A 19737-nucleotide genomic window follows, 5' to 3' on the forward strand; every position below is an offset into this window, starting at 1 on the left:
GATCAGCTGTTTAACAAGTCAGCTGACCTGGAATCGGTCAGAAACAAAGTCTGTAAATCAGCTGTTTAACGAGTCAGCTGACCTGGAATCAGTCAGAAACAAAGTCTGTAAATCAGCTGTTTAACGAGTCAGCTGACCTGGAATCGGTCAGAAACAAAGTCTGTAAATCAGCTGTTTATCGAGTCAGCTGACCTGGAATCAGTCAGAAACAAAGTCTGTGATCAGCTGTTTAACAAGTCAGCTGACCTGGAATCGGTCAGAAATAAAGTCTGTAAATCAGCTGTTTAACGAGTCAGCTGACCTGGAATCAGTCAGAAACAAAGTCTGTAAATCAGCTGTTTATCGAGTCAGCTGACCTGGAATCGGTCAGAAACAAAGTCTGTAAATCAGCTGTTTATCGAGTCAGCTGACCTGGAATCGGTCAGAAATAAAGTCTGTAAATCAGCTGTTTAACGAGTCAGCTGACCTGGTATCGGTCAGAAACAAAGTCTGTAAATCAGCTGTTTAACGAGTCAGCTGACCTGGAATCGGTCAGAAACAAAGTCTGTAAATCAGCTGTTTAACGAGTCACCTGACCTGGAATCGGTCAGAAATAAAGTCTGTAAATCAGCTGTTTATCGAGTCAGATGACCTGCAATCGGTCAGAAATAAAGTCTGTAAATCAGCTGTTTATCGAGTCAGCTGACCTGGAATCGGTGAGAAACACAAATAAAGTCTGTGATCAGCTGCTTAACAAGTCAGCTGACCTGGAATCGGTCAGAAATAAAGTCTGTAAATCAGCTGTTTAACAAGTCAGCTGACCTGGAATCGGTCAGAAACAAAGTCTGTAAATCAGCTGTTTAACAAGTCAGCTGACCTGGAATCGGTCAGAAACAAAGTCTGTAAATCAGCTGTTTAACAAGTCAGCTGACCTGGAATTGGTCAGAAACAAAGTCTGTAAATCAGCTGTTTAACGAGTCAGCTGACCTGGAATCAGTCAGAAACAAAAATAAAGTCTGTGATCAGCTGTTTAACGAGTCAGCTGACCTGGAATCAGTCAGAAACAAAAATAAAGTCTGTGATCAGCTGTTTAACGAGTCAGCTGACCTGGAATCGGTCAGAAACAAAGTCTGTAAATCAGCTGTTTAACGAGTCAGCTGACCTGGAATCGGTCAGAAACAAAGTCTGTGATCAGCTGTTTAACAAGTCAGCTGACCTGGAATCGGTCAGAAACAAAGTCTGTAAATCAGCAGTTTAACGAGTCAGCTGACCTGGAATCGGTCAGAAACAAAGTCTGTGATCAGCTGTTTAATGAGTCAGCTGACCTGGAATCAGTCAGAAACAAAAATAAAGTCTGTGATCAGCTGTTTAACGAGTCAGCTGACCTGCAATCTGTCAGAAACAAAGTCTGTAAATCAGCTGTTTAACGAGTCAGCTGACCTGGAATTGGTCAGAAAAAAGTCTGTAAATCAGCTGTTTAACGAGTCAGCTGACCTGGAATCGGTCAGAAATAAAGTCTGTAAATCAGCTGTTTAACGAGTCAGCTGACCTGGAATCGGTCAGAAAAAAGTCTGTAAATCAGCTGTTTAACGAGTCAGCTGACCTGGAATCAGTCAGAAACAAAGTCTGTAAATCAGCTGTTTATCGAGTCAGCTGACCTGGAATCGGTCAGAAACTAAGTCTGTAAATCAGCTGTTTAACGAGTCAGCTGACCTGGAATCGGTCAGAAATAAAGTCTGTAAATCAGCTGTTTATCAGTCAGCTGACCTGGAATCGGTCAGAAATAAAGTCTGTAAATCAGCTGTTTAACGAGTCAGCTGACCTGGAATTGGTCAGAAATAAAGTCTGTAAATCAGCTGTTTAACAAGTCAGCTGACCTGGAATCGTCAGAAACAAAGTCTGTGATCAGCTGTTTAACAAGTCAGCTGACCTGGAATCGGTCAGAAACAAAGTCTGTAAATCAGCTGTTTATCGAGTCAGCTGACCTGGAATCGGTCAGAAATAAAGTCTGTAAATCAGCTGTTTAACAAGTCAGCTGACCTGGAATCGGTCAGAAATAAAGTCTGTAAATCAGCTGTTTAACGAGTCAGCTGACCTGGAATCGGTGAGAAACACAAATAAAGTCTGTGATCAGCTGTTTAACAAGTCAGCTGACCTGGAATGGGTCAGAAACAAAGTCTGTACATCAGCTGTTTAACGAGTCAGCTGACCTGGAATCGGTGAGAAACACAAATAAAGTCTGTGATCAGCTGTTTAACAAGTCAGCTGACCTGGAATCGGTCAGAAACAAAGTCTGTAAATCAGCTGTTTAACGAGTCAGCTGACCTGGAATCGGTGAGAAACACAAATAAAGTCTGTGATCAGCTGTTTAACAAGTCAGCTGACCTGGAATCGGTCAGAAATAAAATTTGTCTTTAATCATCAGTATAAAAACGATCACCTGGTTCCTGAGTCCACCTGCTGGTCTAATAGAACCTCCTTTAGCAGAGGCACCTGGGCCTCTGAATGTCCCACCAGTGTCTTGATCGGGTTCTGGTCTGGACATGACCTCTGACCCCAGGGATGACGACCAGGGTGGATGTAGGTTTCCTAAAAGTTGATGACGTCTTTCCTCTGCTCTGACCCTTAAGCAGGTGACATCACCTGGACATCAGCTCCCTTCCCGCCAAGAGCACTTGCAAATCCAGAACTCCGCGCATGCGCGACAGTATACGTAACGTAAACTTCCTGCCAGATAGTGCTCCCTAACAACAGACAAAGCTGGGTGGAATTCCGTGTTTTCCCGTTTAGGAGCGATACAACAACTTCCTGCTGCTTCAATGGTAAGGCCGGCGAACGGCTGCCGTTAACCGGGAAGCTTCTCTCTTCGGTCCGCGTTCCTGTCGGTCGACTCAGGACCGAGATGCTTCCAGGGCTGCAGGTCCCGTCTAATGGCTGGAGCAGAAACTTTCCACCTCCTGGTTTGACCGGAGCGCGGTAATTAGACGGGTCCGTTAATCGCAGACCGAGCGAGAGCTGCTGACGGTACCGGTCAAAGACACTAACGTTTGTAGACACCGGATTAACAGACGGGTGCAGACTAATAGCTGGTTACAGTGCCCTCCCTCGGTGCGGTTCGAGTCCAGCTTCAGGTTCTGAGCGAGTTCAGGTCCAAACGGGTCGCAGCGCTGCGCTCGGCCTGGTTTATTTGCTGGAGTAGGTGGTGAGTACAGGTGAGCTGAGCAGGATGTTTACCTGCACTCACATGGGTCCTCATCAGTCTTCAGGTCCAATCAGAGATCAGCACTAACCGGTCTTGGTACCGAGAGGACCCTTCAGCATCTTTCACGCCATGTTCTGGCGTATTCCTGTCCAGATGAGGCGGGATTAGGAATAAGACCAGAACCGAAGTCCTCTTCTAGTGTCACAGACCGGAGACGGTAAACCACCTGTACCTGTCGCACCTTCCCGAGTCAGGACTGCCTTTTCACCCATGATGGTGATGATGACTTCACAGTCGTCCTGGGGGACACTGGCAGAAGTCACCTGCAGGGGGTTAGACACCCTGACGGAGCCTGGGTTCAAACCAGCAACCCACCATTTATGGGGCCAACTCCACAGACGCCCCGGTGATCAGAACAGAACGCTGAGATCATTGGCAGGAAATTATCTTTGGGGGGTGAGGGCTCCTCTGGCGTCTCCCAAGTTTCGGGCTTCCCGAACAATTCCCAAACCAACTTAGGGTTGTTGAAGGTGGGCGTCCAGCGGGAGCGTTGAAGGTGGGCGTCCAGCGGGAGCGTTGAAGGTGGGCGTCCAGAGGGAGTGTTGATGAAGGTGGACGTCCAGCGGGAGTGTTGAAGGTGGGCGTCCAGAGGGAGTGTTGATGAAGGTGGGCGTCCAGAGGGAGTGTTGAAGGTGGGCGTCCAGCGGGAGTGTTGAAGGTGGGCGTCCAGAGGGAGTGTTGATGAAGGTGGGCGTCCAGAGGGAGTGTTGATGAAGGTGGGCGTCCAGCGGGAGTGTTGAAGGTGGGCGTCCAGAGGGAGTGTTGATGAAGGTGGGCGTCCAGCGGGAGTGTTGAAGGTGGGCGTCCAGAGGGAGTGTTGATGAAGGTGGGCGTCCAGAGGGAGTGTTGATGAAGGTGGGCGTCCAGCAGGAGTGTTGAAGGTGGGCGTCCAGCGGGAGTGTTGAAGGTGGGCGTCCAGCAGGAGTGTTGAAGGTGGACGTCCAGCGGGAGTGTTGATGAAGGTGGGCGTCCAGCGGGAGTGTTGATGAAGGTGGGCGTCCAGCGGGAGTGTTGAAGAAGGTGGGCGTCCAGCGGGAGTGTTGAAGAAGGTGGGCGTCCAGCGGGAGTGTTGATGAAGGTGGGCGTCCAGCGGGAGTGTTGATGAAGGTGGGCGTCCAGCGGGAGTGTTGAAGGTGGGCGTCCAGAGGGAGTGTTGATGAAGGTGGGCGTCCAGCGGGAGTGTTGAAGGTGGGCGTCCAGAGGGAGTGTTGATGAAGGTGGGCGTCCAGAGGGAGTGTTGATGAAGGTGGGCGTCCAGCGGGAGTGTTGAAGGTGGGCGTCCAGCGGGAGTGTTGATGAAGGTGGGCGTCCAGCGGGAGTGTTGATGAAGGTGGGCGTCCAGCAGGAGTGTTGATGAAGGTGGGCGTCCAGCGGGAGTGTTGATGAAGGTGGGCGTCCAGCGGGAGTGTTGATGAAGGTGGGCGTCCAGCGGGAGCGTTGATGAAGGTGGGCGTCCAGCGGGAGTGTTGATGAAGGTGGGCGTCCAGCGGGAGTGTTGAAGGTGGGCGTCCAGAGGGAGTGTTGATGAAGGTGGGCGTCCAGCGGGAGTGTTGAAGGTGGGCGTCCAGAGGGAGTGTTGATGAAGGTGGGCGTCCAGCGGGAGTGTTGAAGGTGGGCGTCCAGAGGGAGTGTTGATGAAGGTGGGCGTCCAGAGGGAGTGTTGATGAAGGTGGGCGTCCAGCAGGAGTGTTGATGAAGGTGGGCGTCCAGCGGGAGTGTTGAAGGTGGGCGTCCAGCGGGAGTGTTGATGAAGGTGGGCGTCCAGCGGGAGTGTTGATGAAGGTGGGCGTCCAGAGGGAGTGTTGAAGGTGGGCGTCCAGCGGGAGTGTTGATGAAGGTGGGCGTCCAGCGGGAGTGTTGATGAAGGTGGGCGTCCAGCGGGAGTGTTGATGCAGGTGGGCGTCCAGCGGGAGTGTTGATGAAGGTGGGCATCCAGAGGGAGTGTTGATGAAGGTGGGCGTCCAGCGGGAGTGTTGATGAAGGTGGGCGTCCAGCGGGAGTGTTGATGAAGGTGGGCGTCCAGCGGGAGTGTTGAAGGTGGGCGTCCAGCAGGAGTGTTGATGAAGGTGGGCGTCCAGCAGGAGTGTTGAAGGTGGGCGTCCAGAGGGAGTGTTGATGAAGGTGGGCGTCCAGCGGGAGTGTTGAAGGTGGGCGTCCAGCAGGAGTGTTGAAGAAGGTGGGCGTCCAGCAGGAGTGTTGATGAAGGTGGGCGTCCAGAGGGAGTGTTGATGAAGGTGGGCGTCCAGCGGGAGTGTTGATGAAGGTGGGCGTCCAGCAGGAGTGTTGATGAAGGTGGGCGTCCAGCGGGAGTGTTGATGAAGGTGGGCGTCCAGCGGGAGTGTTGATGAAGGTGGGCGTCCAGCGGGAGTGTTGATGAAGGTGGGCGTCCAGCAGGAGTGTTGAAGGTGGACGTCCAGCGGGAGTGTTGATGAAGGTGGGCGTCCAGCGGGAGTGTTGATGAAGGTGGGCGTCCAGCGGGAGTGTTGATGAAGGTGGGCGTCCAGCGGGAGTGTTGATGAAGGTGGGCGTCCAGCGGGAGTGTTGAAGAAGGTGGGCGTCCAGCGGGAGTGTTGATGAAGGTGGGCGTCCAGCGGGAGTGTTGATGAAGGTGGGCGTCCAGCGGGAGTGTTGATGAAGGTGGGCGTCCAGCGGGAGTGTTGATGAAGGTGGGCGTCCAGCGGGAGTGTTGATGAAGGTGGGCTTCCAGAGGGAGTGTTGATGAAGGTGGGCGTCCAGCGGGAGTGTTGATGAAGGTGGGCGTCCAGCGGGAGTGTTGATGAAGGTGGGCGTCCAGCGGGAGTGTTGAAGGTGGGCGTCCAGCAGGAGTGTTGATGAAGGTGGGCGTCCAGCAGGAGTGTTGAAGGTGGGCGTCCAGAGGGAGTGTTGATGAAGGTGGGCGTCCAGAGGGAGTGTTGATGAAGGTGGGCGTCCAGAGGGAGTGTTGATGAAGGTGGGCGTCCAGAGGGAGTGTTGAAGGTGGGCGTCCAGCAGGAGTGTTGATGAAGGTGGGCGTCCAGCAGGAGTGTTGATGAAGGTGGGCGTCCAGCAGGAGTGTTGAAGGTGGACGTCCAGAGGGAGTGTTGATGAAGGTGGGCGTCCAGCGGGAGTGTTGAAGGTGGGCGTCCAGCAGGAGTGTTGATGAAGGTGGGCGTCCAGCAGGAGTGTTGATGAAGGTGGGCGTCCAGCAGGAGTGTTGAAGGTGGACGTCCAGCGGGAGTGTTGATGAAGGTGGGCGTCCAGCGGGAGTGTTGAAGGTGGGCGTCCAGCAGGAGTGTTGATGAAGGTGGGCGTCCAGCAGGAGTGTTGAAGGTGGGCGTCCAGCGGGAGTGTTGATGAAGGTGGGCGTCCAGCGGGAGTGTTGATGAAGGTGGGCGTCCAGCGGGAGTGTTGATGAAGGTGGGCGTCCAGCGGGAGTGTTGATGAAGGTGGGCGTCCAGAGGGAGTGTTGATGAAGGTGGGCGTCCAGCGGGAGTGTTGATGAAGGTGGGCGTCCAGAGGGAGTGTTGATGAAGGTGGGCGTCCAGAGGGAGTGTTGATGAAGGTGGGCGTCCAGAGGGAGTGTTGATGAAGGTGGGCGTCCAGCGGGAGTGTTGATGAAGGTGGGCGTCCAGAGGGAGTGTTGATGAAGGTGGGCGTCCAGAGGGAGTGTTGATGAAGGTGGGCGTCCAGCGGAAGTGTTGATGAAGGTGGGCGTCCAGCGGGAGTGTTGATGAAGGTGGGCGTCCAGCGGGAGTGTTGATGAAGGTGGGCGTCCAGCGGGAGTGTTGATGAAGGTGGGCGTCCAGCGGGAGCGTTGATGAAGGTGGGCGTCCAGCGGGAGTGTTGATGAAGGTGGGCGTCCAGAGGGAGTGTTGATGAAGGTGGGCGTCCAGCGGGAGTGTTGATGAAGGTGGGCGTCCAGCGGGAGCGTTGATGAAGGTGGGCGTCCAGCGGGAGTGTTGATGAAGGTGGGCGTCCAGCGGGAGTGTTGATGAAGGTGGGCGTCCAGAGGGAGTGTTGATGAAGGTGGGCGTCCAGCGGGAGTGTTGAAGGTGGGCGTCCAGCGGGAGTGTTGATGAAGGTGGGCGTCCAGCGGGAGTGTTGATGAAGGTGGGCGTCCAGCGGGAGTGTTGATGAAGGTGGGCGTCCAGCGGGAGCGTTGATGAAGGTGGGCGTCCAGCGGGAGTGTTGATGAAGGTGGGCGTCCAGCGGGAGTGTTGATGAAGGTGGGCGTCCAGAGGGAGTGTTGATGAAGGTGGGCGTCCAGCGGGAGTGTTGAAGGTGGGCGTCCAGCGGAAGTGTTGATGAAGGTGGGCGTCCAGAGGGAGTGTTGATGAAGGTGGGCGTCCAGCGGGAGTGTTGATGAAGGTGGGCGTCCAGCGGGAGTGTTGATGAAGGTGGGCGTCCAGAGGGAGTGTTGATGAAGGTGGGCGTCCAGCGGGAGTGTTGAAGGTGGGCGTCCAGAGGGAGTGTAGTTGAAGGTGGGCGTCCAGCGGGAGTGTTGAAGAAGGTGGGCGTTCCGTAAATCCTGCACAAGCCTTTCCTTGTGCTTCTCTGTTGGGAACGCGGCACGTTTTCCTCGGAGCATCTCGACCTATGTTCTCTGGACATTATTCCAGTCTGATAAAGGCGCCGTCCATCCAGCTGTGGCTGGGGACCAGCTGAGACAAATCCAGGTTAGATCTTATCCTCTTGGGGCTCCTGTTCATATGACAGCTTGCACCTGATCAGCTCAGAGAATATGTTTTCCCTGAATGTAGGTTAGGCCATATGTAAGGTGGCCTGCATCCCTAATCCACAGATAAACACACGGATGGAGCATTGGTCCACATCAGAGTTACATAAAGCTTTGCTGGATATGTTTTCTCACCGTGTTTGTGTGCAGCAGGGTCCAGACGGGCGGTCCGGCTGCTGAACCTAGTTTGAGCTTGGTCAGGCTGCAGACATGGACGACCCACACGAGCTGCCGGTGAGTCTCACAACTCTTCTGTTTTCAGTGTGTGTGTGTGTGTGTGTGTGTGTGTGTGTGTGTGTGTGTGTGTGTGTGTGTGTGTGTGTGTGTAGTTAAAGTGTTTGTTGTGTCTGCAGGTGAAGAAGGCTCGGACTGATGCCGACGGCCAGCAGGACAGAGGAACTAGGTTGGTACTGGTACTGATTGGATGACAGGACAAGGTTCTGTTCCATCTGCTGATGAAGACTTGTTTTGTTTTCAGTCACGTGGATGAAGAGGAAACCTCAGCAGCTGGTTTGGGCCCATCAGAACCTGACAGCACTCTCTCTGGACCCTCTACGGCCCGACTCCAGTCAGGTCAGCAGCTCACGTCAGTCTGATCTAGTTCTAGATACCTGATCTGATCCAGCTCTTTCTAGTCTGGCCACCACCAGCGTATACATGTTCAGGGGCCTCACCGCTAGAGTCCTGACTAAAGCTCTCATGTAGCTCGGCACCACTAGCGTATACATGTTCAGGGGCCTCACCGCTAGAGTCCTGACTAAAGCTCTCCTGTAGCTCGGCTCCAACATGACTAACACCAAGTCTCTACCTGACCTGTAAAACTCTGCTGCAGCAGGTCTTGCTTTATAAACCACACCTGTCCTCCAAATGAGCTCAGGTGGATCACATAACCCAACTTCTGCCATAGATGGACGATGCTAACCACCTTATGGATATTGTTTATGTAATAAACCTGCTTATTAACAGCATGCCACAGGTATGCATGACAACCAAGACAGAAGTCCAGGTTCTGGGGTGTGACGTAGTTATGGATAAAATGTTTTCTTTCCCCGGGCAGCGCCGCGCTTTAGGCAGGAAATATTGTTCATTGTAAAATATCAGGCCGATGGTCGGCTAATCCCGCTGGAACGAGCCGGTGGAAACCCCGACAGGTGCCGGCCTGCTGCTTCAGTCGCAGGTCACAGTCACAGATGTTTTAATTACAGTTATAATTTTATTTTCTGTGTGTGTGTGTGTGCTCGTGCGTGTGTGTGTGTGTGTGTGTGTGTGCCCGAGGGTCCTAATTAAACACTCACCATCTTACTCCTGGTCCCAGTTTCACGTGTTTTTTAGGAATCACAGTGTTTTCGTAGAAAGTCACTTTTTGTGTTCAGAGCCGTTTTGTGCGTCAGCTGTTTGGGATTAGATTTGTGCCAATAGGGTCAAGAAAAACACTTTGAAGATCAAACTGACAGAACAAAAATATTGACTAAAGGAAAAAACATGTTTCAAAAGTAAAACTTACTATCTGAATCAGATTCTTAAAATGAGTAAGAAAGTACGTTTCCTTTTTCTGTTAGCCTCCATGTGTTTTTGTTATCAGTTTCCTTAGTTTCATTCTCGCTGCTCACAGCTTTGCTCTCACTACCAGATCTGCACTTACACTTTCTGGCTTTCTCCTTTGCAATCCCTGAGTTTTTGGTTGCAATTCTGACACAACCCTTTCGGGTGGGCGGGACTTCTGAGAAGTCCTCTCCCATAGGACAGTGGTTTCTCTTGAGTGACAGTTCAGTGATGTAGCCTCCAAGACATTTTTTTCCACCTGGTCAACAACATGAATTTTGAGCCCCAAACACATTATTTCGGCTGTCTGTGGTGTCTACTGAGGATCTAAAGTGAGTATTGATAATATATTTTATCTTTTCTTAGTTACTCTGTAAGTTAAGCCACTTTTTAAGTTGGTTTTAACCAGACGTTAGCTCACTAGCTAGCTGCTAAGCAAGTTAATGTGCTAGCCTCAGGACAATGGTCTACTGTTCCAGAGAGAAGTATTAAAAACTCATCTTAACATATTCATTACTGGTTTCATGGAATTAATTATTGCAGTTTATGTTAATAAGTTTGCTAATTTTTCAGGAACCCGTGGAACATCAGAGACTTTGCAGCTACTGGAGCTAACCTGTGTACTGCTAACTCGCTACAGAGGAAGCAGCAGAAAGCTGAGCTAACAGGCTGTTTTGCAGGTAAATACTCTTTTAGTGGAACTGCAGGACTTTTATGGTATAACTCCGAATCTACATGAGCTATTGTGGGAAGACTTTTAAACTACATTTACATACAGATACATGTATTTTTTATTCCATGTTACTTGGACGGGCTAAACAAGTTCATAGTTCTGCCTGCTCCTTTTTCAGTGAAACGGATGGATTATATGATGTAACTCTGACTGAATAATTATCTAAGTGAGTATGTTTGATAACAAATTTCTTACCAGTATACCGATCTGACATTTGTTTGTCAGAACAGGACAAATCAGATTCAATGTGCTGTCTGTCACCCTAAATCAGATCCATCTCTGATGTTTTTATTACTTAAGTTTGTATGAACAGTACATTTGATACCACTTTTACATCTCTGAAGTGAAACAGATGTCACATAAGCGCTTGAGGAAGTGGGACACTGATATATTTTGTGAGGTACTGGTTAGAGATAGTGGGAAGCACTGATCTAGGTAAAGCACCACAAGCATTTGTATTTTACAAGCTTGTTTGGCATCGAAATAATTACAACCCTCTTCTTTTTCTCACACCTAACACACACCTAAACACACACCAAGTTCTATGTCACCGCTGATGCCTTCATTAAATCTAATAAAATCTATAGTAACCATAGTCTGGTGACTAGTGTCTAGTTTAGCTACACGTAGCTTAGCTGGAGTAACATAGTCTAACTCTGCCTCAACTGGTGACTTTTCTACTTCATTGTCAGCCAGACAAAATGTTGCTGCAGAGAAACGCCCGAGGTACTGACCCCAAAATAAAAAATCATCATGTCCACATTTATTTCCCACAGTCTCAAACGTCACAGTAAAATTAAACTTTTAGCTCTGATTTAATTATTTCTTTATTGATATCAGTTTTCCCTTTGTTGTAGGCAATCCTCGGGTGTCAGCAGGAGGAGGAGACCACCTGCATAACGGAGCACCCTGGTTCTGAGCCAGTTGCACCTTTGTGCTGCTCTTTGGGGAGGCGATGCTCGGCAGGTTAAACAACTGTAAAATAGATTTTATTCATACTTTTTGTTTAGATCTCATACATCACCAGTTTTTCTTTCTTACACATGCCTCCATGTGCTCAGGTGGTGTTGGTGTGATCTGGGAGGGCACACTCATGTCGTCATCTCCTTGTGCCGTCTCCAGGATCCTGATGGGAGTTCTCTGTGCCTATAAAGCAGGGGTGGGGGGTGGGGTGGGGGGTATTTACTTCTGGGCCTGGAGGGCCGGTTTCCAGCACGTTTTAGTTTTAACTCTGTTTCAACACACCTGATTTCAGTCAGCAGGTAATTAACAGGCTTCTGCAGAGCTGCTGCACAGGTAATGCAACCCCTGATTCAGGTGTGTTGGAGCAGGGAAACAACTAAAACGTGCTGGATACCAGCCATCCAGGACTAGAATTGCATACCCCTGCTATAAAGCCTCCCTCCCTCCTCTGGACTTTAAACATTAGTATTTTATTACGGTTTACCAGATTTAGTAAATAAATCTCAATTTATAAATTTCCTGTTTTGGTGCCTGTCCATAAAATCCTGCATTAGACACCGAAAGCTGAATGGATGCCTTTCATTCACTTTGACATTCAGTGTATTTTTAAAGCTACACTTGAAATTAATATCAGCTGTTTAACAGAGTGGTGCAAAGTAATTGCTGATGTCATGATTTTTGCAACAACCTGACTTTCATGCAGAGAAACTCAGGAGACAAATGAGCTAAAAACAGTTTATTAAAATGTTTGACGGATGACTGAAGAGGTAACAGCTGGAGATCAGGAACCAGAAGCTTCTGCGAGGAAGAGCAGAGGTTAGTAAGAGGCAACAGGTCAGGTTTTTCTCAGACTGTGCAGGTAGCTTACAGAGACTGAGAAACGCCACAGAGATGGAGCCACAGGTTTTAGTGTTTAAAGATCAGAAGGCCCTGAGGTAAAATTGAGTGTTGGTAATGACTAAAGAATAACTTACAAAAGGAAAAGTTTAGGTACTTACGGTCTGAAGCTGTAGCGCAGACGGGAGACAGCAGAATGATGGAGAAACAACCAGAAGTCTGGGAGAATGACAGCATGAGTTGCAAGCGGGTGAGCAGAAGGTAGTGGGTAAGCCGACTGCCAGTATGGTTGTGTGATCAGGAGCTTCAAGGAAAGAATTTCCATAGATCTGCATAGAACATGAGAACGTAAGTTTGAAAAACGGCAGAGTCATGGGCTAGATATGGGTTAAAACACTCTGATGAGTGACCAGCTACCAGCTTTTATTCAAGGATGGAGTCACAGGTGTGTGAGGATGTGCCTGCCCCATGAGAAGAGTTTTTAGGTAAGCAATGGTGACTAGCAAGGCTAATGAAGAGATTAAAGGGAACACAAACCCAGGACTCTGACCCAAACTCCTAACAGCAACACAACTCCTCCCACAGGCGGTTTGTCCACGGAGCACGCAGCTGCCCGAAGTTCAGCATCAGGCAACCTGGAGAACGATGTAATCATATGTGGCTTCTGAGCATGCAAGTTTATGCTAGCTGTACAGTGTACAATAATAATAAAGATTTATATTGTGTTGTGTTGCTCACCTTACAGGTTCTTTTAAAATCTTAACCTGTGCCTGCTTACAGCAGGTCTTTCAGGTCTTTTGAACTAGACACAGAGAGGTTCAGGCACAGGTACTTAGTCAGACTCCTGATATGGTAGAGCATCCACCACCACCGACTCCTGATATGGTAGAGCATCCACCACCACAGACTCCTGATATGATAGAGCATCCACCACCACAGACTCCTGATATGGTAGAGCATCCACCACCACCGACTCCTGATATGGTAGAGCATCCACCACCACCGACTCCTGATATGGTAGAGCATCCACCACCACAGACTCCTGATATGGTAGAACATCCACCACCACCGACTCCTGATATGATAGAGCATCCACCACCACAGACTCCTGATATGATAGAGCATCCACCACCACAGACTCCTGATATGGTAGAGCATCCACCACCACAGACTCCTGATATGGTAGAGCATCCACCACCACAGACTCCTGATATGATAGAGCATCCACCACCACAGACTCCTGATATGGTAGAGCATCCACCACCACCGACTCCTGATATGGTAGAGCATCCACCACCACAGACTCCTGATATGATAGAGCATCCACCACCACAGACTCCTGATATGGTAGAGCATCCACCACCACCGACTCCTGATATGGTAGAGCATCCACCACCACCGACTCCTGATATGGTAGAGCATCCACCACCACAGACTCCTGATATGGTAGAACATCCACCACCACCGACTCCTGATATGGTAGAGCATCCACCACCACCGACTCCTGATATGGTAGAGCATCCACCACCACAGACTCCTGATATGGTAGAGCATCCACCACCACAGACTCCTGATATGGTAGAGCATCCACCACCACAGACTCCTGATATGGTAGAGCATCCACCACCACCGACTCCTGATATGATAGAGCATCCACCACCACCGACTCCTGATATGGTAGAGCATCCACCACCACCGACTCCTGATATGGTAGAGCATCCACCACCACCGACTCCTGATATGGTAGAGCATCCACCACCACAGACTCGAACAATAGGTCCATATGCGTGTCAACTGGAAACAATGGAAAAAGATTACCATTAGTACAGATATTTATCCATAACCATCACTGTGGGTTTATTATACAGCCTATGAACTACATGAGGTGGGATTGGTCTGCAGTAGGGCTGTGTATTTTTGACTGAATTTATTGTAGGAATATTCAATAAACAGTCCAAACTGACACTTAACATGTATAACATGAGTTATCTGAACCATAATAGCGGGATTTAAATTTCAATGGTGGAAACAAAACCCAATGCACACTGCTGCCAACTAGCGGGCAACATTGAAAGTGCACCGAAAACAAAGAAAATACATAAATTTTTGCATGTAAATTCTTCCAAAAATTAGATACAATGCTTTTGAAAATGGATGTAATATCTCAGGAAAAAATATCACGATATATTGCCATATCGGTATTTTAGAGACACAGTTTGATAATATTGATACAAAATCACTGGAATCGCGATATATTGCCATATTGATATTTTCTTACATCCCTAGTCTGCAGTGTACACTATGGTGTGTCTTAGCTCACCAGCTGCAGTTGATGCATGTGGCCGTGTAGCACTTCCACTGTATAGCAGTGCAGTAGTTTTCATTCTAAAAAGAAAGAAAGAAAAACAACAAAAGAAATAGCTTTTAGACAAAAATATAGATTTTATGTAAAAATAAATTAAAAACATGTATTTAACTCATTATTGATGATCTGTCCTGGATAACATTCTTCTGATGGAGAATACAGAACACGTGACAGAAAGCACATTGAATCTGATTTGTCCTGTTCTGACAGACAAATGTCAGATCGGTATACTGGAAAGAAATTTATTATCAAACATACTTAGATAATTATTCAGTCAGAGTTGCATCATATAATCCGTTCGTTTGACTGAAAAAGGAGCAGGCAGAACTATGAACTTGTTTAGCCCGTCCAAGTAACATGGAATAAAAATGAATATGTTAAGATGAGTTTTTAATACGTCTCTCTGGAACAGTAGACCATTGTCCTGAGGCTAGCACATTAACTTGCTTAGCAGCTAGCTAGTGAGCTAACGTCTGGTTAAAACCAACTTAAAAAGTGGCTTAACTTACAGAGTAACTAAGAAAAGATAAAATATATTATCAATACTCACTTTAGATCCTCAGTAGACACCATAGACAGCAGAAATAATGTGTTTGGGGCTCAAAATTCATGTTGTTGACCAGGTGGAAAAAAATGTCTTGGAGGCTACATCACTGAACTGTCACTCAAGAGAAACCACTGTCCTATGGGAGAGGACTTCTCAGAAGTCCCGCCCACCCGAAAGGGTTGTGTCAGAATTGCAACCAAAAACTCAGGGATTGCAAAGGAGAAAGCCAGAAAGTGTAAGTGCAGATCTGGTAGTGAGAGCAAAGCTGTGAGCAGCGAGAACGAAACTAAGGAAAGTGATAACAAAAACACATGGAGGCTAACAGAAAAAGGAAACGTACTTTCTTACTCATTTTAAGAATCTGATTCAGATAGTAAGTTTTACTTTTGAAACATGTTTTTTCCTTTAGTCAATATTTTTGTTCTGTCAATTTCTTAATTTTTGTTTGACCATCAAAGTGTTTTTCTTGACCCTATTGGCACAAATCTAATCCCAAACAGCAGCTTCATGAATGAGGCCACAGGTCTGGATGAATAGTTCTTCTGAAGCAGGTCTGATATCTGGTCCAGGTCCAGTCCTGGGCCCTCATTTATCAACCGCACTTACAGATCTGTGCGTATTTCGTGCGTAGGACCGATTTTATGCGTTGTGTGGTATTTACCAGTTAGTACTTGTGTGTGACCATGTCCCCGTGACCATGTCCCTGTCACCATGTCCCCGTGACCATGTCCGCGTGACCATGTCCCTGTCACCATGTCCCCGTGACCATGTCCCTGTGACCATGTCCCCGTGACCATGTCCCTGTCACCATGTCCCCGTGACCATGTCCGCGTGACCATGTCCCCGTGACCATGTCCCTGTCACCATGTCCCTGTCACCATGTCCCCGTGACCATGTCCGCGTGACCATGTCCCTGTCACCATGTCCCTGTGACCATGTCCCCGTGACCATGTCCCTGTGACCATGTCCCCGTGACCATGTCCCTGTCACCATGTCCCCGTGACCATGTCCCTGTCACCATGTCCCTGTGACCATGTCCCCGTGACCATGTCCCTGTGACCATGTCCCCGTGACCATGTCCCTGTCACCATGTCCCCGTGACCATGTCCCGGTCACCATGTCCCCGTGACCATGTCCCGGTCACCATGTCCCCGTGACCATGTCCCTGTCACCATGTCCCCGTGACCATGTCCGCGTGACCATGTCCCTGTCACCATGTCCCCGTGACCATGTCCCTGTCACCATGTCCCCGTGACCATGTCCCTGTCACCATGTCCCCGTGACCATGTCCGCGTGACCATGTCCCTGTCACCATGTCCCCGTGACCATGTCCCTGTGACCATGTCCCCGTGACCATGTCCCTGTCACCATGTCCCCGTGACCATGTCCGCGTGACCATGTCCCCGTGACCATGTCCCTGTCACCATGTCCCTGTCACCATGTCCCCGTGACCATGTCCGCGTGACCATGTCCCTGTCACCATGTCCCTGTGACCATGTCCCCGTGACCATGTCCCTGTGACCATGTCCCCGTGACCATGTCCCTGTCACCATGTCCCCGTGACCATGTCCCTGTCACCATGTCCCTGTGACCATGTCCCCGTGACCATGTCCCTGTGACCATGTCCCCGTGACCATGTCCCTGTCACCATGTCCCCGTGACCATGTCCCGGTCACCATGTCCCCGTGACCATGTCCCGGTCACCATGTCCCCGTGACCATGTCCCTGTCACCATGTCCCCGTGACCATGTCCGCGTGACCATGTCCCTGTCACCATGTCCCCGTGACCATGTCCCTGTCACCATGTCCCCGTGACCATGTCCCTGTCACCATGTCCCCGTGACCATGTCCGCGTGACCATGTCCCTGTCACCATGTCCGCCTGACCATGTCCCTGTCACCATGTCCCCGTGACCATGTCCCTGTCACCATGTCCCCGTGACCATGTCCCTGTCACCATGTCCGCGTGACCATGTCCCCGTGACCATGTCCCTGTCACCATGTCCCCGTGACCATGTCCCTGTCACCATGTCCCCGTGACCATGTCCCTGTCACCATGTCCCCGTGACCATGTCCGCGTGACCATGTCCCTGTCACCATGTCCCGTGACCATGTCCCTGTCACCATGTCCCCGTGACCATGTCCGCGTGACCATGTCCCCGTCACCATGTCCCCGTGACCATGTCCCCGTGACCATGTGCGCGTGACCATGTCCGCGTGACCATGTCCGCGTGATCATGTCCCTGTCACCATGTCTCCGTGATCATGTCCCCGTCACCATGTCCCCGTGACCATGTCCCCGTCACCATGTCCGTGTGATCATGTCCCCGTGACCATGTCCCCGTCACCATGTCCCAGTGACCATGTCCTCGTGACCATGTCCCCGTCACCATGTCCCCGTGACCAAGTCCGTGTGACCATGTCCCTGTCACCATGTCCCCGTGACCATGTCCCTGTCACCATGTCCCTGTGACCATGTCCCCGTGACCATGTCCGCGTGACCATGTCCCTGTCACCATGTCCCCGTGACCATGTCCCCGTGACCATGTCCCCGTGACCATGTCCGCGTGACCATGTCCGCGTGACCATGTCCCTGTCACCATGTCCCCGTGACCATGTCCGCGTGACCATGTCCCCGTGACCATGTCCCCGTGACCATGGCCGCGTGACCATGTCCCCGTGACCATGTCCGCGTGACCATGTCCGCGTGACCATGTCCCCGTGACCATGTCCGCGTGACCATGTCCCCGTGACCATGTCCCTGTCACCATGTCCCCATGACCATGTCCCCGTCACCATGTCCCCGTGACCATGTCCCCGTCACCATGTCCGCGTGACCATGTCCGCGTGACCATGTCCGCGTGACCATGTCCCCGTGACCATGTCCCCGTGACCATGTCCCCGTGACCATGTCCCCGTCACCATGTCCCCGTGACCATGTCCGCGTGACCATGTCCGCGTGACCATGTCCCTGTCACCATGTCCCCGTCACCATGTCCCCGTGACCATGTCCGCGTGACCATGTCCGCGTGACCCTGTCCCTGTCACCATGTCCCCGTGACCATGTCCCCGTCACCATGTCCCCGTGACCATGTCCCTGTCACCATGTCCCCGTGACCATGTCCCTGTCACCATGTCCCCGTGACCATGTCCCCGTCACCATGTCCCCGTGACCATGTCCCTGTCACCATGTCCCCGTGACCATGTCCCTGTCACCATGTCCCCGTGACCATGTCCCCGTCACCATGTCCCCGTCACCATGTCCCTGTCACCATGTCCCCGTGACCATGTCCCTGTCACCATGTCCCCGTGACCATGTCCCCGTTACTATGTCCGCGTGACCATGTCCCCGTGACCATGTCCCCGTGACCATGTCCGCGTGACCATGTCCCCGTGACCATGTCCCCGTTACCATGTCCGCGTGACCATGTCCCCGTGACCATGTCCCGGTGACCATGTCCGCGTGACCATGTCCCCGTGACCATGTCCCCGTGACCATGTCCGCGTGACCATGTCCCTGTCACCATGTCCCTGTCACCATGTCCCTGTGACCATGTCCCCGTGACCATGTCCCTGTCACCATGTCCCCGTGACCATGTCCCCGTGACCATGTCCCTGTCACCATGTCCCCGTGACCATGTCCCTGTCACCATGTCCCTGTGACCATGTCCCCGTGACCATGTCCCTGTCACCATGTCCCCGTGACCATGTCCGCGTGACCATGTCCCTGTCACCATGTCCCGTGACCATGTCCCTGTCACCATGTCCCCGTGACCATGTCCGCGTGACCATGTCCCCGTCACCATGTCCCCGTGACCATGTCCCCGTGACCATGTGCGCGTGACCATGTCCGCGTGACCATGTCCGCGTGATCATGTCCCTGTCACCATGTCCCCGTGATCATGTCCCTGTCACCATGTCCCCGTGACCATGTCCCTGTCACCATGTCCCCGTGACCATGTCCCTGTCACCATGTCCGCGTGATCATGTCCCCGTCACCATGTCCCCGTGACCATGTCCCCGTCACCATGTCCCAGTGACCATGTCCTCGTGACCATGTCCCCGTCACCATGTCCCCGTGACCAAGTCCGTGTGACCATGTCCCTGTCACCATGTCCCCGTGACCATGTCCCTGTCACCATGTCCCCGTGACCATGTCCCCGTGACCATGTCCCCGTGACCATGTCCGCGTGACCATGTCCCTGTCATCATGTCCCCGTGACCATGTCCCCGTGACCATGTCCCCGTGACCATGTCCGCGTGACCATGTCCCCGTGACCATGTCCGCGTTACCATGTCCGCGTGACCATGTCCGCGTGACCATGTCCGCGTGACCATGTCCCCGTGACCATGTCCGCGTGACCATGTCCCCGTGACCATGTCCCTGTCACCATGTCCCCGTGACCATGTCCCTGTCACCATGTCCCCGTGACCATGTCCCCGTCACCATGTCCCCGTCACCATGTCCCCGTCACCATGTCCGCGTGACCATGTCCGCGTGACCATGTCCGCGTGACCATGTCCCCGTGACCATGTCCCCGTGACCATGTCCGCGTCACCATGTCCCCGTGACCATGTCCCCGTCACCATGTCCCCGTGACCATGTCCGCGTGACCATGTCCGCGTGACCATGTCCCTGTCACCATGTCCCCGTGACCATGTCCCCGTCACCATGTCCCCGTGACCATGTCCGCGTGACCATGTCCGCGTGACCCTGTCCCTGTCACCATGTCCCCGTGACCATGTCCCCGTCACCATGTCCCCGTGACCATGTCCCTGTCACCATGTCCCCGTGA

General features: G+C 51.4%; 2 protein-coding genes and 1 long non-coding RNA gene across 5 annotated transcripts in view; 2 read left to right on the plus strand and 1 right to left on the minus strand.

The window, feature by feature from the left end:
- The first annotated feature begins 2671 nt into the window (after window positions 1-2671).
- eya3 (EYA transcriptional coactivator and phosphatase 3) overlaps window positions 2672-19737 on the plus strand; it is a 35611-nt gene continuing 18545 nt past the window's right edge. For 2 of the 3 annotated variants that reach the window (XM_054736444.2, XM_054736446.2), the window contains exons 1-4: window positions 2672-2801; window positions 8106-8189; window positions 8309-8358; window positions 8434-8528. In XM_054736444.2, the coding sequence (XP_054592419.1) occupies window positions 8166-8189; window positions 8309-8358; window positions 8434-8528 (169 nt within the window). In that variant the 5' untranslated portion in view covers window positions 2672-2801; window positions 8106-8165. The remainder of the gene's footprint in view (window positions 2802-8105; window positions 8190-8308; window positions 8359-8433; window positions 8529-19737) is intronic. The other variant, XM_054736445.2, reaches the window with a different exon arrangement.
- On the plus strand, window positions 10051-11378 carry LOC139064238 (uncharacterized). Its single transcript, XR_011517315.1, has 3 exons — window positions 10051-10177; window positions 11088-11196; window positions 11292-11378. It is a non-coding gene; the product is annotated as an uncharacterized lncRNA (long non-coding RNA).
- Window positions 12708-14452, minus strand: LOC129157166 (uncharacterized). The gene is made up of 2 exons (XM_054736451.2): window positions 14351-14452; window positions 12708-13824 (listed from the first exon to the last, which is right to left on the minus strand). The coding sequence occupies exons 1-2, from the start codon at window positions 14412-14414 to the stop codon at window positions 12863-12865; spliced, it is 1026 nt and encodes a 341-aa protein (XP_054592426.2). The 5' UTR covers window positions 14415-14452; the 3' UTR covers window positions 12708-12862.

This window comes from Nothobranchius furzeri, chromosome 19 (assembly GCF_043380555.1).
Source record: "Nothobranchius furzeri strain GRZ-AD chromosome 19, NfurGRZ-RIMD1, whole genome shotgun sequence".
NCBI classification, from domain to species: Eukaryota; Metazoa; Chordata; class Actinopteri; order Cyprinodontiformes; family Nothobranchiidae; genus Nothobranchius; species Nothobranchius furzeri.